The 18,746-nt window shown below is 39.4% G+C and overlaps 1 protein-coding gene across 8 annotated transcripts in view; it reads left to right on the top strand.

The window, feature by feature from the left end:
• kirrel3b (kirre like nephrin family adhesion molecule 3b) overlaps positions 1-18,497 on the top strand; it is a 151,649-nt gene extending 133,152 nt beyond the window's left edge. For 2 of the 8 annotated variants that reach the window (XM_046390315.1, XM_046390319.1), the window contains 7 exons: positions 6,008-6,108; positions 8,483-8,693; positions 10,189-10,296; positions 10,807-10,890; positions 11,190-11,305; positions 12,072-12,158; positions 13,558-18,497. In XM_046390315.1, coding sequence (XP_046246271.1) covers positions 6,008-6,108; positions 8,483-8,693; positions 10,189-10,296; positions 10,807-10,890; positions 11,190-11,305; positions 12,072-12,158; positions 13,558-14,019 — 1,169 coding nt within the window. In that variant the 3' untranslated portion in view covers positions 14,020-18,497. The remainder of the gene's footprint in view (positions 1-6,007; positions 6,109-8,482; positions 8,694-10,188; positions 10,297-10,806; positions 10,891-11,189; positions 11,306-12,071; positions 12,159-13,557) is intronic. The other 6 variants (XM_046390316.1, XM_046390317.1, XM_046390318.1 and 3 more) reach the window with 6 other exon arrangements.
• The last annotated feature ends 249 nt before the right edge of the window (positions 18,498-18,746 follow it).

Raw genomic sequence — 18,746 nt, forward strand, 5'->3', positions numbered from 1 at the left:
GAGGGCTCTAAGAAGCTGCTGAGATGAGGCTGAGTTAAAGCTGACAGTGTATCACTGCACATTTCCAAAGCTAACAAAGGAGTTTGCCTGTAAGCAACACTGGTGCTGGTTTGGGGATGAAGATACATGAAGTAACAAACACTGTGCGTGTAAAGATTTTCTTTTCAAAACCCCAATGTTTGCTTTGCATATCACAGAGAGTGGGATACCAGTATTCCCTCCAGCACAAGATCAGAACCATAACTTTCTATGAACTGCAATGAGCCCCCTCCTTCTCCACCAGGAATTCAGTCGGAATCAAGGCAGAAGAGGCGTGAGGAAAAATCATGACTAATTCCATTGTCTCCCATTCAGTTGATAGCAACCAATGCTGGCATCCTTTCTGTAGCCTTAATATGTAAACAGAATACATAATATCCAGCATACCCATTTATTTTGATGCATCTCTTTCCTGCTCATGTAACTATTGAGTTTGAGTTGCTTTCAGAAATGATGCCATGAGAGCAAGAAGATGGATTGTTTTAATAAAGATTAGAACACATAAACAACTTACACTGGGAAACACAGGCTACAACAAAGCTGAAATGGCATGTTTATTTAGTCTCTGCAGTCTTCATTCAAGCAGGGTCTTGATGTCTTCTGATCGTCTTATTTGTGTATGTTCTTCCTCTCTTGCACCTCCCAGCCCGAATTGGTACTTGACATTCAAAAGCCTTCTTCCTTTTTACCCTTCTGAATAATTGAAATTCATCTTCTTTTCCCCAAACCACATGAGGAGTCATTTCTTACCTGGTCCTTGAGGCGAATCAGATTGTCAAACTTGTGAAAGTGCAAACACTGCGGTTGAAACAGTGGTGGGGTGTGTGTGTGTGGGGGGGGCTCATTGATTGTCCTATGCCACCGTCTCTAACTGCAGATGAATGTGAGTGCTCCTTACCGCTCCTCAGCCTATGCACCCAACATCACTGACAGTCAGCAGGACTCTATTGATTCTGACAATGAATAACTAACATGACGGATGAGTGAGCCATTGGGGAGGACAGCAGTGATACAGTGTATATCAGGCAATGCTGTGCATATTTGGAGTATTCATGATGCGACTGTGTCTGCTGCACATTTGAATGTTTCTTTGCTATTTGTTTTCCCTGCAGTTGTCCCTTGATTCCTTAATGCCATCATTTAAATTACATATGTTTATAAATTGTCATTCCTTCTGTCTGTCTGTCTGTCTCTCTCTCTCTCTCTCTCTTCTCCATTGTTGTGTGTCACTGGCTCCCACTGTGGCATACCACATAGATATGAGGATTCTTGCTTTCCCTGGGGAAGAATGTAATTTAATTATAATCAAACAGCTAGCAGGGGATGCAGTTTGTGTTAAATCACTAATGGATACATATTGCTTACTCTAGTCAAACATTTTCAGAATGGAAAGCTGCTCAGCATTTCATATGCGTCTGTCAAGTAGCTACATGCATGAAGGGGGGCTGTGCACATCCATCCATGGGATTATTTATATACCATGCAATGCATGTGCATGGATTTTTCCACAGTTCTGCAGAAGTTGGAATTGAGCGAAGTTATCTGACATGCTTGAAAGGATTTTGCTTGTGTATTCTTCAAGACCATGTATTCACGCAATACATATTAATTAATATATCCACAAATGTGAGTAGATCTGTGCAGCCATTTGTGTTTTTGTATCTGTGTGTATGTGTGTCTTTGGGTAAAGCAGTATATATAATGGCACATGCAGAGTACTTGCACAGCCTAGGGAGAGAAAACCCATTACCACAGTAAGGGAGAGGGAGGGCCAAAGAATCCCACAATATCCCACAGAGCACTGGGTTATAGATCTTTTTTTTCTACTGTTTCTCTTTCTACACAGCCTTTATGTGCCTAGTTAATTAGCATTCCAGCCTCCTTTAAACTGTAATAACACCATATGTGAAAGAAAAATTCTAATTAATGAAGGAGAAAGTCGCATTTAAGATAGAGCACATTTTATCTGACCCACTAAATTCAAGCATAGAAAGATAGGATCTGCAAAGCTTTCTGCAAGACTTTGAAGTGACTTTTCTTTTTATTGGTACCTGACACATGAGCTGTCTCTACTCAGCTCAGACACTATTTTCTTTACATGTGAAAAATATCTTTGATTTATTCCATCAACATGTTTACAAAGCAAGATATGTGGGATAAAATTTTCTAACAGGATGGCTCATTCAGGAGATTAGACTTGTTCACAGCACATCATATGATTTCTGGAGCACAACAGCTTCAAGGTCAGCAGCTCCAAGGTGTCCCCTGTCTGTCCGGGGAGGGCATAATGATCGGGAATCCTCCTTGTTACATGCAATGAAGTGGAAAGGAAGTCTATAAATAAACAGACAGCACATTCAAAGTCAGTGCCCACAAATATTAATCAGTAGGTTTCATTTTGGACTTCATCTGGTCAATGAGAAGTAATATTACTCGTACAAAAAGAAAATACACCTCAAAACTAAACTTGTCATGCCAGTCATGAGGATGAAGCTCACCCAGGTGCACTGCAATTATGCAATGGTTACCAACAAAATAATAAAAAAAATTAATAAAACAAGCATGTAGGCTGCCCTTTAGTTGTAAATGTGTAGACCCTCGAATCGGCCAGCCAACTTGAGCTAATGTTAATGCTTTCTAGAGATTGATAGGCATCCATTGATTACTTCAAGATTATTGTTAAAATGGATAGTTGCTTGCATAATGCAAAAAAGATGTTCTCTTTTTGAAGCAAGATGTTTTTGCATTGATCTTTTCCGTTAATGTGACCATACCACAAAACTTCAGCCGTTAGTACCTGATGAAATCATGCTTTTAGCAGCACACAAAAGTTGCAAAATTGAATAAAAAAATAATGAGTGTTCTTGGCCTGTGCCATCTGTCCTGAGTTATTGCTGTAAATGCATTTCACAGTGTGAAGAGAAGACAGTATGGCTCACACTGCATGCAGGAAAAGACACAGGGAGAAAATACATTTTGGTCCCTGTTGTAAAGATTTACTGAGCCAAATCACGCAAATGCATCGAGGCTGTCAGAGCATTCAGGGTAGTAAATCATGTATTTCTGCAGAAGTTAAACATTTGGGCTACCTCTGATGACCAGTTAGATATGAAGATAATTTGTGATTGTCTGATGACATTTGTGATTACAGCTCTACATCCACCCTGACTTGGTATTGTTAATGTAGACTGAAATAAAACAGCAGGAAGATTATCCTAATATAGCAACAGGCTTTGAACATAGATACTAACCCCATAACAATATGCCCACTCTCAGTGACCAAATTGTATCTGATTACTCTTTTCTCTTATGTGTGGACATATTACAGTCCAGCTGGGCTTACCTAAAAGACACAAAATGTCTATTGTTTATTTGCATTACCAGAGTTTGCCGTTTTAAATTTAAAGTATGTGGCATGTGGACCTGTGACCCTGGTTGGCAACTTCAATATATATACAGGATCTTTTCATCACTGATTACTTTAAGGAAAATGTGGATACAAGTGACCACACTAGACATTTTTCCTCTGTTCCATTTGCTCCCTAGCTGTTTCGTGCTCTCTTTTATCACAAAAGAAAGCAAAGAAATAAAAGGAATTGCATCGAGGTAGCGAGGAAATGTCAAGCTTTTGTTCAAAGCGGATGGTTCAGTTTAGGAAGGAAATGTAAGCCCTGGCCTTTCGACACCCACGACGATATTGTGTAATCAGATTGCAGTGTCCACTCCAGAGTTAACACCTCCTCAAATGAATGAGCGAAACATTGCATCCAACATTTTCATTACCTCTCCTGCTGCTAACATTGATGATGTTGTAGTGCCACCCACCTCCTTGCTACCAATGTGTTTGTGCTCTGATCACATAGTCTGTGTGGCAAACACACACAAACACACACACACATTCAATGCAGGCTGAGCCAGCGAGATAAAGCTATCTAATTATATTCCTCATTTGCCGTTCTGATCCATAGAATAGATCCTTCCTACCACCTGCCTTTTGCAGTCTGCAAGCAATTGATCTTGTTTTGACAACCGTAGTTTATGTTAACTATGCACTTCCTTTGTACATAAAAATGTACATGAACTATAACACATACATACTGTACTAATGCCATCACAACTAATAAAAAAAGAGGCATAGCTTTCAATACTTTTTTCATAAATTGTCTGCAGGATTCAGTTTGCAGCAGTAGAAGCCTTCCAGCATCCTCCAGTAGCATACCAAGGCACCATCTGGCAAGGTCTCATTAAAATGCTAATTCATTTTAATAAGAGACAGGTAATAAACTGCAATTATGTATCGTCAGAGAGATGGCAGAGAGCATGAGTTTGAGGGAAGTTGGTGGAGAAGCGAGTTGTCTCACTAATCAAGGAGCTGCCTCACTTGCCACCCCCTTAAACCTACATTCTTAACCCTAACCATCACAAGAGAGGTGCTAAATGTTTGATTTTAACAGCTTTTCAAGGGCTTGTAAAAATGGAAATCTTTGCTTGTGCTGTTTATGCAGGACCATCTCTTTTGGAGCCCAGCTTGATCTAAGAATCTAAATCTTAAGAAACACATAATGTTGGTTTGTTTGTGTACAACTTAGAGAGCTTAAGTGAAAACATGCCAATCCTTCAGAATGTGGCGATTCTTTAAGGTGAACAGCCCACAATGATTTTTTTTTTGATTGATTATTTTTCGATTATTCTGTCGAAAGAGATATCAGCAGCCCAAGACAACAGAAACATTACACAGGAAAGAAAAACATTACCAAAAGATCAGAAAAAAGCATTAGACGAAATAGAAAAGATATTCAATAAAAATACATTCTCAGTCATGAGCACAATCAATAGCTGTATTCATACCAGTCATGTTAACTGCTATACAGTTTAATTTGGAATTATTATATATGAAATGTTATAAAAAAATATGCTCAGATCACATAGAGAATGCCACCACAGTATTATTCTTGTACTTTAATTACTTCTATTTAAATATAAAATCTGTGTAAACACTGCCTCCGTACTTTGCTTCTCTGGTATTGTGCTAACAGTGAGCTCTTCAGTACTAAAGGGAAAACCCACTTGAGAGACAGAATTGGGTCATGTGTGACATCTTGTCTTCATATTAGTGCTGTCACCTGGCGAGAACAGCCTCCAGACCAGATGGCAAGCAGACCAGTCGTTTAGGCTGAGTTGCCCTTGTCAGGCAAAATCTTGTATCTTGACCACAGGTTTAACACATGCTGGCTCCAAGTCCATTCCGGCAGTTCCTGTTGATGAAACCAACACTGTTCCCATAATCTGTAATTCTAGTAAAATAATTCAGTTTAATCAAACTTATTTTGGCAGAAAACTGAATTTTTTTTAAAAAGCATATCGTGTTTTGTCTGGAAATATGTTTCGTTCCACTAATTCGTGCGGGTCTTTATTGGATTGTATATTAGAGCTGGGGCTTAATGTTTAGTTATTTGCTGATCTATTGGTTCAGGGGTCAAATCTGCTGCAAGCAAATTGATTAAGGTGATATATTGGGACAATTGCGTTGTCTCCCCACAGCTTTATTTTTCTCTTTTCATCTTTATAGTCCTGAATGCGTTCCAAAGAACTGCTGTAGCACTCTCCGGCAATGTTTATCTCTGTGGGAGAAATCAAGGCAGCCATAAATCAACAATTTGTTGATCCACAATGAGGTCTGGGCCCCCACTTATGCCCTTCATTCAGTCCTGGTGTGTCCTTGGGTAGACTGTAGCAAGTGGTGAGGCATGTTCATATCGCGCAGCAATTCAGTCTTCCCCAGGAGTCCCAAATTATTGAACACTTCAGGTGTGCTGCTTGGAACAGTACAGCAATTAGAATATAAGGTACCACAAAAACTCGATGGAACAGAGTTGTCACGTGATCTGAAACTCAAAATGAATGCAGTTATTTGTACTTTAGTTTCTGTGACTTATCTTCAAACTTTTCTTCTTATTGTCCTTTTTAGGGCCACCTACCATTTCCAGTACACAGACTCAGCAAGCTTTACATGGAGAAAAAGGACAAATCAAGTGTTTCATTCGAAGTACACCTCCGCCAGACCGCATTGTAAGTACATCTGGATTACTTATTTATTTATTTGTTCATTTATTTATTTTTAGATGTTCTGATGTAATCTTTCTGTCGACTACGCCCCATTTTATTATAAGGAAAGATTCAAAACTATAAGCATAACAAGGTATTTTATGGATTTTTGCTGTCTGCAATGCAAATTATATATTAGCATTTGTGATTAGTGTAATGACCACTCTTATGTGTCTGATGTATGATGTCTGTGTCTGAATTATAAATTACACTTGGACAGCACAGTCAAGTAGATATAAATTATATAAATTCATACGATTACCATCATTTTTTGTTTTCATATAAAAAGTTGAACATGAAATGTTTCTCATTTAATGCACACTTATGCTCTGTAAGTAATAATCCCATTAGGATTTATGATCTTTATATAAACAGGCAACTCTGTAAGCTCACTTTGCACATATTAATTTGTGTGTGTGAATGTGTGTTCATTTTGCATATGCATGTGGTTAATTGTCATTTATCATTAGATGCATGTTTTTTGTTTTGTTTTATTATTGATGTCCAGCATTAATTAAAAACATAATTAATATCTGACTCATTTGGGGGGCGTTACCTGCTGCTGGGTCTTCAGTGTTTATTTCTAAGGCCAAATAATTTTTCATTTTCGAGTTCGACTGAGAAAGTTTTTTTTTTTTAAAGAATAATGTGGGCAGTTATTTGATGGAAAAGAACCCATACAAAAATCTAAAATACTACCAAAGATATGTATAAAATGTAAAAATCAAAATGTTCAAATGTCAAATGATCCAAGATATTTTAGCAGAGCACATGCTACTATGCTATCACAGTGTACCATAATAGAAAAAAAATCTCTTTAAATAATTATGCTTCTTAAGAAATACTGAAATAATTATTAGAAATTAAGATTTGTGTGACTGCTATTAAGGTGTAGTCTTCATTTAAGAACTTTTTTCTATTTTGTTACATTTTTGTCATAATTATTTACTGTATTCAAAATAATGCACAGGATCTCCTCGTGCTCTATCCTCTTATAACTTATTCATGTAGTTCACAGCAAGTACTGTTCTACAAATGGTTGCTTGCAATCTCTCAGCAGCTCAAATCCAAAAAGCCCAGTAATCCAAATGTTGCGGTGAGCTCTGCCTAGAGTGCCTGCAATTTGCAATTATCCATCCAGACATTAGCTCAGTTTACAAATGTGGGAGGTGTTTCAGTGAGTTGGCAGCTTGTCAAACAGACATGAACATGAGCAGCAAATGGCCTTTTAACAAACACATTTTAACCATAACCTTTTTAACTATAACACCCATTTTGAAGTGTTTTACCCAACTGCAAAAGAGTATAACAATGACTGTAACGCTAATTTCCCTTTGATAATACAATAATTCTCTGATTCGCTGAGCTATTCTCCAAACAAAATGAGCTCTCTGTGCATTGACACCTGTAATACTTAACATCCTTAATTACTGAGTGTTGGGGTCACCTGTTCATGGTCATTGTGTGTCTCCATGGAGATGTGTACCGTTAGCAACAACAAGGTGCCTGCCATAGTGTGAGAGTCATCCAGGCACATGAAGTTGATATAACATCATGACTGCAGGCTCACACCATTCCAGTAAACACCTCCCAATGAACTCAAGCACCCCTTGAAAGGAGGATTCACTAATCAGCACTGGGAAGTTCTGTAAAGCACAGATGTGTCTTGGCATGGTCAGCTTATACTCCTGAATACTGCAAGTCCTGGGCTTAAGCTTTGCCGGATCCTGTCGTAACAAGATCCAGGACCTTCCAGACTGGGACCAGCACATATTTAATTAGAATTGATTCAATAGATGGGAGCAAAGGAGGTGTCCTTTGCCACCATCAGAATTAATTTCTTTACTCATAAATTAATTGTTTGCATTTTGTATTTTTGGTGCATTTTAAATCTTGTATTTGTTACTGTGGTTTGGATGAGGATACCTTTGTGTTTTGGTGTAAATACTTTGGGATATGATTACTGTAACCCCCCTGCTAAACAGGGTGTTAGTGCTGTTAAAGGTTGAAATGATTATATATGAATGCGTGTTTGTGTGTGTGTGTGTGTGTGGATGTTTATTGATGTAGTTGTGGGGACTACACGGTCACATAGTGAGAATCCACCTTACTCCTGCCTTACTTATGGGGACAAAATACAATTCCCCACAACCCACAGAGAGAGGGGAAACCACAGGATACTGAAGGGACAGTCAATGATTTTTACATGTGCTTTTCGGCCCAGAACACAAGATACAAACAACGCAGAAACGCACAGATCGAAACGCTGCTCTACATTATCACTATATGTCAAAAATGTAACACTATTCAGATCACCACCTACCCTGTTTTTTCTCAGGCCTGGTCATGGAAGGAAACTGTTCTGGAGTCTGGAACATCGGGCCGCTACACTGTGGAGACCGTCACCACAGAAGAAGGAGTGATCTCCACGCTGACCATGAGTAACATCGTTCCAGCTGACTTCCAGACCATCTACAACTGCACAGCATGGAACAGCTTTGGATCTGACACCGAGATCATACGCCTTAAGGAACAAGGTGGGAGCCAAGGTTCGACAAGTTCCACCTTCCTCTTCTTCAAATCATGTGACTGCCATTTCCCATATGTCAATAGATGGTAGAAAGTGACAAAGCTGTGGTGCTTTGTTTGCATCACTATGTGTTGTACCTGCAATGTGAGTGACTCTACATTTTAGCATGTGTGATCAGATTGGTAAGTATGCATTAGACAGAATTCATGACTGATTATCTATGAATGAATAAAAAGATATTTTCGATTTAAATATTACACTTTAGTTGTAGCTAATCGATGCAAACGGACATTTTAGTGTATCATACAGTGAAGGTTTACTTTGATACAGCACTTAAACTTTTTTTTTTTTTTTTTTTCAAATTTTATTAGAAACATGTTTTTAAAATTGCAATTTTACCAGTTTGGTACTGCAAGATGGTAATACAAATTTATACTGCATGGCCTAAATTCTGAAACGTTTGATGTGCTGTACTGTAAATGTGATGATGAGACCGATAAATCTCTGACAAATTAGTTTTCCGGGTTAACATAAAGTGCAACTCCCTGGTAATTTGAACTGGTGACCCTTATCATAGAGTGCACCCTGAATATAAAATACACTGTGCTTCCTGCTGTCTTTATCTGAAAGAGAAATTTAAAACATTCTCCATTTCTTTTGCTTCAAAAATGAATACTTTTTTATCTGTTGACCTTTTCCCCTTCACCGTAGGAGAGGCTGTGTTTTCTATCCACTTATCGCAAATGATAAATTATAAGCTGCTTATGTGAAAGTGACATTGATCAATGAAGACATTAAATAGGCTTTAATGGTGTAGGGAGAGCACTTGGTTGTTTTGCATTTGTTTAAAATGCGAGAAGGTCATAAACGTGGGCTGGTAGCTCATATCATTAAAGTGTCCCTTAATGAGGACCTTTAAGTCGGAGAGAAGCATATAGATGCAGGTTTAATCTCATCCAAGATGCAAATGCAGCATCCTCACAGAGACATGCAAACATGCTTATTCTTAAACTAATGCACACACTTCTCCACCTTGCTCAGTGAAAATGAAAGCCCTCAGTAAAATTCTTCTATCAGCCTAAATAAATGTAAATTAAAAGTTAGGATAGGATAATAGGAGACAGTTAGAAAATGTTTACTCATGCTGATAAAAAAAAGGTTTGGTAATTAGTTTTTGTTTGAATTTTGCTGTCATTTGGACACACAGGACAGATTTTTTTATTTTTATTTTATCTGAGCCATTGTGCCTGTGTTTTTATTACATGGCCTTGTGCCTGAGGGAAAATGCCAAAGTCACTTAGAGCGATGAAATATAGCATATCTTCCCTTAGTTCCTGTTTGCTGCAGAGACAGAAAAGAGGGAGCGATAAAGAGAACTGGTTTGTGAGTGCCTGAAAGTGTAGGTAGCTTACATTACTGCTGTGTGCTCTTGTGTACTCTCTTTTCATGTGTCCAGCACCTTTGACATGTACAAGTAATTGTAGAATGACACTTCTCTTTGTTGTGCTGCACAGAGTCTCTCCCAGTGGCGGTGATCATCGGAATTGCTGTGGGAGCTTTTGTGGCCCTCATTGTCCTCATGGGCACCATTGGAGCATTCTGTTGCACCCGCTCCCAGAGAAGTACGTCTCCCTCTTTCCTGTTTCATCCATTGAAGCATGCACATCGGAGTATCACCCCCAAGCACACAAGAAAAATGTCCATCTATTCAAATATATATAAATCTGCTCTCAAAGTTAAGCAAATTTGGTTTCCTGCATTTTTGACTCGAGTTTTCTAAAATTTGGGAGATCTATCAACAAATTACAAGACATTGCCAGCTGCTTCAATACATTTCTAACACAAGATGAATTGCCTGAACTTAGTGTCACAATGCATACAGTATGAGATCACCTATTCAGATGGACATGTTTTTGTGGTGCAGAGATAGCCAGATTGTAATAAGGGTTCATTTCATGCAATCTCAGTCTGGCTGCATTCACTTTTGAGGCTATTTACATCCTGTGTTATGTTCACTGCCACCCACCCGTGTTCCAAGTGACTCAGGTTAGAGACAGTCAGCAGCTGTTTCTATCCAAGACCCAATTTGTCCTACTGGTCCCTTCAGCATGTCTGTTGTCTGTATACTACAGAGGAAGCGCACCTGGTTATGCCCTCACTGCCCGTCTCCATCTGTGCTCACCAGAGAGAACTTGCAAGCAAAATTAAGACAGAAAGTAAGACTTTGTTATATGACAGTATCATCAGCATTGTCCCAAACAGAAAGAGCCACCGTGGGCTGTATGAGATTGCATATGCATGCAGAAAAAGATAATCTTGTGTTGGCAGGAAAGAAGTGATTAATAATGCTTTGTACTGTTTTCGGGAAATGGGGAAGCTCTCACAGACCAAACCTGGGGATCTTTGCTAAATTCTGTAACGCTGCAAACAGAACTGGGGAAAATTATAAAGTCAACAAATAGATAATGCTGTTTATCCAGCTTATTGAGATATATGTGTCATCTGTTTCTGCCAGATCTGAAAGGAGTCGTGTCTGCGAAAAATGACATCCGGGTGGAGATTGTACACAAGGACCACAATGCAGCACGTGAGAATGAAGAACACACCTCCATGAAACAGCTGATGGTGAGTGTGAGTGTCACAACATACTACTTTTCACTTTTTGATCCGGTTTTCAAAAGTAAAAGCTCAACTATTTTTGTGTTTTAGACTTTTGCATGTTCTAAGCTGACAATAGCATGACAGTAATGTAACGATGAATGTGTTACCTTCATTTTGGCATTGGTTTTTCCTGTGAAATACATATTGTTGCGTGTAATGGGAACACAGACAGGCATGAAGATTTTTTTATGTGCTGTAGTCAAGGCATAGGGGCTATATTTACCTTTATGATACCACTAGCTCAATAAGCAGAACAGACCCCGATAAATTGTCACTATGGAGATGCTGATACATACTGTGTAATCCTACAGTGGGTGTACTTCTGTATCTACATGCCTTCTAGACACACAAAGAGCTGTTTCCTCTTTGGAACCGTACCAGTGTTTTGGTTTTCATGCAGTTTGCTCCGGGGCTGGGCTATTTCCAGTGTGCGGTTTTGGATTAGATTTTCTTTCAGAAATACTTCATACAGTCAGTACTTGATGTTAGTACAGGGAAATGAGCTTAACTACCTTATAAATCTGCATTTGTTAAGATAAATAAAAGATATTCAGAGGTACATTATTAATGCTCCCTGTCAGCCCTGAGTGAAGGTGAAACATGTCTGACTGATATGAAAAAGAAGAACAAGTGATGAAAGCGAACTCTTTCTGTCTCAGAAAGTCTTTTTATTCTGAGTGGAAGAGTTCCAGAAAGCACACAGACTCTTAGTATACTTTCCTTGATTTCTGTGCAGGTTGAACGAGGAGAGTTCCAGCAGGAGTCTGTTCTGAAGCAGCTGGAGGTATTACAAGAGGAAGAGAAGGAGTATCAGCACATTAAGGTACGACTCGTGAACAACGACAACATGAAGGTGCGAATGTGGGAGAATGAGAGGAAAACGTGGTGAGAGAGAGAGAGAGAATGCCTTTGGGGCAGAGGCTGGTCTTCAACTCTGGGACCAAAAATAGCTAAAAAGCATTAATCCCTCTTCTGCTACATGTGATTTTGCGAGGATCCAGAAGTCCAGAGGCAAAATGACTCCTGTTAGAGGTCTGATTTTTATTAATTAGTCTTTCATCAAAGGTGGTTCAAGAAATCAAAAGCTTCTTGGCCCTAAAGCTGTTATTTAAGTGACTTAAGGTGTTAATTATACCATATAGATGGTTTTAAAGAACATGTTAGACATGAAGAAATGCTTAATATTTATTAGATATGCTGCTTTGCTTTCTCAGCAGCATTTCTATATTTCTAAACTAGCTTTTCTTATCTAACATGTAACACGTTGTCTAAAGCAACATTCTGTTCACATCAGTGTGTAATCTAACACATCAAAATCAGTGTGACCAGCAGATGCACTTAATACAGTCTGTGTATCTTGTCCACAGAAAAAATCTGAACTGCTCATTTGTCCTCTTGTCCAAACCAGTGTTGCCGTTGGCTCCCTGAGTGTGCTTCTGTTGTGTTTGCCTGCTTACCTGCTCCCTCTGGGGCCAGAATTTTTGAACCTTGTTAATGACAGCGAGCAAGAAGCAAGAGCAGAGGGGGGACTGAACAAGAGATAAAGGGCAGACACAAACAATCTCCCTGTCTGCTGTCTGATAATGACAAGCATAACGAGGATCCTCTCAGGTTGTCTCTCTCATTTTCCCATTATGAGCATTCTTCTGTTGGGATTTGCCACCACGCTCACTATGCCTGACATTCATATCCATTCACATGAGGACATGAAATTACACACATAGACACACATGCTCTAACTGGACCCTTAGCAACAGCATAGCGGCTGCAGCCTAGCAGACAAACAAGTGGCACTGCACATAGCCTAAGAAGCCATTTCGCATTTTGCCTACATGAAATTGTAGACAACATGATCCATTTAGGTCCAATTAAAGCTGGTATATCAGTCAAACTATGAATAATCAAGGTCTGTTTAATTAGTAAGACACATGCTTTAAAGGTTAGCATGGGTGCAGACAGAATGCTAAACCTAAGCACTGTTTTTCTCATGATGTAGACGGCAGCCTGTTTCTTTATTTATTCAGAAATTTGAATGGTAATAATTACCAGAATGACCTTGGCTTCTGTTGAGCGTTGAGTAGAATACATGTAAATCCATACAAACAACATACAAATAGTAATGTTTCTGTTTTTTCCCCTTCTTTTTCCTATGTAGCCTAGAGAAAACAAGCTTCATGATAATGATGATGATAATAATCGTTCTTTCTGTGTTTTTTTAATAGGACCCAACAAATGGCTACTACAGTGTCAACACCTTTAAGGAGCACCACACGCCTACCATGGCTGGCAATCAGTCCACTGAGACAAGGAACCCCACGAACACAGGTACCCTGGGCAAGCAGCGGGTACCAACTGGCATGTCGTTCACCAACATCTACTCCACTCTGGGAGCAGGTCCCAATCGTCTGTATGACTACAGCCAACGCTTTGTGCTGGGCATGGGCAGTAGCTCCATCGAGCTGTGTGAGCGGGAGTTCCAGCGTGGCTCGCTCAGCGACTCCAGCTCTTTTATTGACACGCAGTGTGACAGCAGCGTCAGCAGCTACAGTAAGCCAGATGGCTATGTGCAGTTCGACAAAGACAGCAAAGCGTCTGCCTCTTCCTCCTCCCACTATTCCCAATCCTCGTCGCAGAACTCAGATCTCACCCGGCCACTCCAGAAGCGAATGCAGACCCATGTCTGACCACCAAGGAGGGAGGGAGTTTGGAAACAGTCGGGATTGTAAAACTGTGTGAGAATCAGCTCCAAGGAGTCCCTTAAATTACAATTTTACTGTTTCCTCTGAATGCCTGGAGATGCAGGGGCTGACTGGCTTTAACGTACTGTGTAACTTGGTCAGACTTCTCAGTGTCCCAAAAAGTGGATCAAGAAGCCTTATATTTCCCTCATTTCCCTGCTTAAACCATCGGCCTCTTTTTTTTAAACCCATAATCGGAATTGTGCCACAGAGAGGTTATTTGTCAATACAGTGACAAAAATTTGGAATCTGAACATTCAATACTGCATTCTTCATCGAGATTATTAGCAGAGGGCAGGCATACCACAAAGGCTGTGTGTGACAATCAGCCCTGGCAAAGACCATTTTTGCCTTTTGAAGATTGTCATTGATAAAAACCCAGCACGAATGGCATGATAATGAGTGTGAGGCAATGTCCTGCTGCTCTCTTGTAGTTTGAAGCACAAAAATTAATGTGCATGTGGTTTTTAGTTGTTAAAGTGATAACTCCCTCCCTCACCACCACCTTCCCTTCAAACACTGTATGTTAAGCTTTCTTGTTAAAGCTGGTCTCCTGTGTAGGTGGAAGAAAACTTTCTCCATCTCGAACGTTTAAAAGAAAAACTGTTTTTCTCCCCACAGCGGTATCTGGGCCACAGAGCTGGGCAGATAAAGAGGGGCTGAGATCTCATTTTAAAACCCTGAGTCATTATTTTACTGCGACACTCTGCGATAAAGAATATCACTGTACATATGTGACTGTAATTTGTTTTCTACCATGTAATTTCTGACTATTTTTCCTCATGGAGGACTCTAAATGAGACATGAGCGTCTCTTCTTGTCCATATCTACTTTGCCTTGAGGGTATGTTTGAACTGTGTCAATACAAACTTTGACTAAGTGAAATGGGCATACACTATCAGCTTCTTTTGATGATCCTCCGTGCTGTTACCATAACAAATCCAGCTCTGAGGCGTGCAGCAGGAAAACACACAAAAGAGTAACACAGGTTGTACTTGTGAGTTTCTCCTGACGCAGATCATCAGCCATATACTTGAGGGTACCTGTTCGGTGAAATGTGAACATATCTTAGCTGAGCTTCTTATTGTGTGTGTGTTTTTTTGGTTTTTTTTTGGTTTTTTTTCCCCATTGCTATTGCCAATATTAGTGTTGACACTGGAGCTTCGAACATCCTGACTGCATACTTACCTGTGATTGTGCTGGTCATCATGGGACATGACAAGCAAATTTAGAAAAATCTTTATTTTGCTGTCTGCTGTTCATTTTTGGCTACTGTGGAGCGGTTGACAGCGCACTCGAATCTTTTCAAGCACGTTGTTTTATTTTCTTGTATTCAACACTGTATGTGACATATATGAAACTGGATTTATTATTTAATCGCTGACACTATATTTGTTTTAGTTGAGACTCGAGGGGTTAGTGATCTAACTTGCAGCTACACAGACACTACTACCTTACGTAAAATTTCAAAGTGAGCCTTGTTGTCGAGAGTGTTGTAGTCATGCGTTGTGCATTTTCTGTGACAGAACACAAAATAATAACTGGGGAGGTCAGCTGTTTTTGCAACACCGAACACTGCAGATTTGTGTATAGTGCAGATACTGTAATGCAGTTGGACAAACATATATTTTCTCTTTATTGTAAACACGCAGCACACTTTTCCAGTTAATTTTGAACCACTGAGTGAGATGCAAACCCAACAAAATCTGTGATCAAAACTCGTTTGCTGTCTTCTTAAGCTGTGTTATAGCAGCCTTTTATTGATTGAAGAGCAACCTTCAACATGGATCATTTCTGTAAGTCACAGTTACAACATTTATTACATCACATTTGATTTTAGCCATCCAAATCCTCATATGTCTATTGACTTACATGGCCTGTTCCTGCCATATAAAATATTATTTGATCAGTTCTTTTAAGGGCAAATAGGAGTTCCGGGAAAATAACAACAGACCACTGTAAAATAATCCTAAAACAGTGGCTTGCAATGTCAGTGTTTGTCAAATCAAACAAAAACTAAGAAAGTACATTAAGTTACAATATCTTATCTAATTGTGTTGTGTCCTCCATAGTGAAGCAACCAACTGGGATGAAGTCCGCCTGGAACATTGAAATCTGTTTCTAAACCCATGCAAAGCCAAGCATGGCGTTTTTAACAAAAGCAAGTTGTTGTTGTAAGCACTTTACATATGATTATATTCAAAGCATTTGAATGGGGTTTTCCACTTGAGTGGCAGTGGTTTGGACTCTAATTTTACAAATGGATTGGTGCCCATTGTACAGTTTAAGACAAAAAGCTCTGTTTCAACGCTGATAATCCAGCTTGGCACTTAACAGACTGTATATAAATCTCTAATGCTGTCTTTCTGTGTATATAATTTCTCCTGGATTTCCTTTCTTTCTCAGTCAGATTTCATTATGTTAGAGCTCAACAAATCCACATGGCATCAAAACTGCACGACAGACAATCATCTTTTCTTTGTTTCCTTTTCAAAAATTTCATCAACCTTACTTGTTTCTCACAAATTACATGAAAGGCTTGTGTGAGCAGTTTCTCTTCCCCCAGATCTCATGGGGAAAACTCTGTACACCAAGCACATGGGGGGCTATAGGATGAGAAGCTGAGCTTTGCTGCTACAGCTTTGAAGTGAGATGCAGTAAGAGGTTATTATACCTTCAGCCCTTCTGAGGGATGCCCAGCAATATATTGAATTTGGCACCATGATGACTGTCAAGTAAGTCTGTGCCAATTTTTATTCATTTCTCTCAACATTTATGAGTTTAGGATTAAATTCTTACCTTGATATCAGCAGCAGTAAATTGCAGTGTGATCTAGTTTGCAAGTGGACAAGATTCGTTTTTCATTTACATTATTATTTGCATATATTATGCATCATTTTACATCCACAGCATCAGAATTGTTCACCGTTGAAAACTTGTCATAACGCAGACATGCAGCATCTCTCCACCTAAAAACAACATAAATTGACTTTCCTGTCCAAAGGGCCCAGTTTTACTTATCTAATTCAGGTCTCGCACTGATCCAAACGTAATGCATTTTCCCAGTCCAGAGAATCTGCACACTGCACAGCAAACAGATAAATATTTGATAGGCCAGCCTTCTGTCCCATCCCCCATGGCAGCAACCACAGTGGGCATGAGAGCAGCACAGAATGTGAGTGCCATGTCAGTCTCTGGGAATCAAAGCCCATGTGGGGGACAAAGTGTGCCCTGTTCACCTGCGGACGCCTCTCCGGCTGGTGCTGGCGGCGCCTGTTTGCCTGGCTACGAGCACGGCACAGATGCCAGGCCATAACAGATGAATAAACACAAAGACCCAGAACAATTACAAGGGGTTGCTGCCCTTTCCCTCATGAAACAAAGCAACCCTTTCATAGCGGAGGATGCAGGGCAGTCTATTATTCAGAGATGCTAAAAACTAGCCTTTGGTACACTCAACATTCTCTAAGGTGAAAGACAGAGGTTATGAGCAGTGTGAAGTTAAGACTGGTTGGTAGATGTTTGTAATGGTTCCACTGCCCACCGGCTATGTTATATTTGTTTACTGCACAAAACTTTTTGCTTGGTCTGAATAAAATGGAAAAGAAATGGATAAAAAATTGCTGAACATTAGTACTGCCAGTTTCTCGCCTATGCCTGCAAAGGGTGGTTTACACGAGGCTATTTGAAGTCTCGCTCATTGTATGATAGGTGTTACTGTCCATGATGGAACACATTAGAGATGGTGCCCTTTGCAACATTGAATTGATCATAAAAACCTTTTCTTTACTGTGTAAATGCTATCTATCACTGTTTCTCTCTTTCTCTTTCACTTCTTTTCTACCAATCAATACGCTGTTAGTACTTCAATAACAAACAGCTGTAAGGAAAAAAGGCCTGGACTAAATAGCATTTGCAAATAATCCGCAGAGTTTGCTTGAGCCTGCAGGGCACACCAGGAGTCAGTGTGCTTTGTTTTTCAGCATACAATATGTACAATAAGTCACAGACAATTGAAAGAATCACAGAAAGACATTTGAAAGTCAAATGAATACGCTTCTCTGCGATTGGTTGAATTGTTCTCTACTCTGAATGATACAAACTAGTTTGCAAATATTGTGTAACCCAGGTCTGAAAAAGTACTTAACTGAGAAGGTCATTTCAAGAATTTGTATAAATAGTGATACATAAGCATAATTGTTATGAAAAAACAACATGTAAATTCTACTGGGTAAACCACTATTTTCAGGCTGTGGCCCTCTGTATCTAAGAAAAAAAGAAAAATGGATGTATTTTAACTGTACTGGTCTGTGAATCTATGATGCTTTTGCTCTGTATATTTGGAGAATAAAAATGATGTTTGAGTTTGTGTTTATGTTGCACTGCTGTCTGTCAGTGAGAATGACTAGGGGTCACATGGGATGTTTTAGCAGGATATTTGTGGGGACAAGAAGCTTCATTCAGAATCAGTCTTGCGAGATATTTCTGTAGATTTGAAATGTTGTGTTATGCAAAGTGCTCTGTTTTTAACAGCATGAGACAGTTTGCCTTTTACTTTGGTATACTGTATATTCTCTCTTTTAAAGAAAACTGCCAAACCGTTAAGATGAAAATATCATTAATATAGCAAGAAAGTATATTCACGGCAAAATAAAGATTTTTTAATAGCCATG

The sequence above is a fragment of the Scatophagus argus genome, chromosome 5 (assembly GCF_020382885.2).
Source record: "Scatophagus argus isolate fScaArg1 chromosome 5, fScaArg1.pri, whole genome shotgun sequence".
Classification (NCBI taxonomy): domain Eukaryota; kingdom Metazoa; phylum Chordata; class Actinopteri; family Scatophagidae; genus Scatophagus; species Scatophagus argus.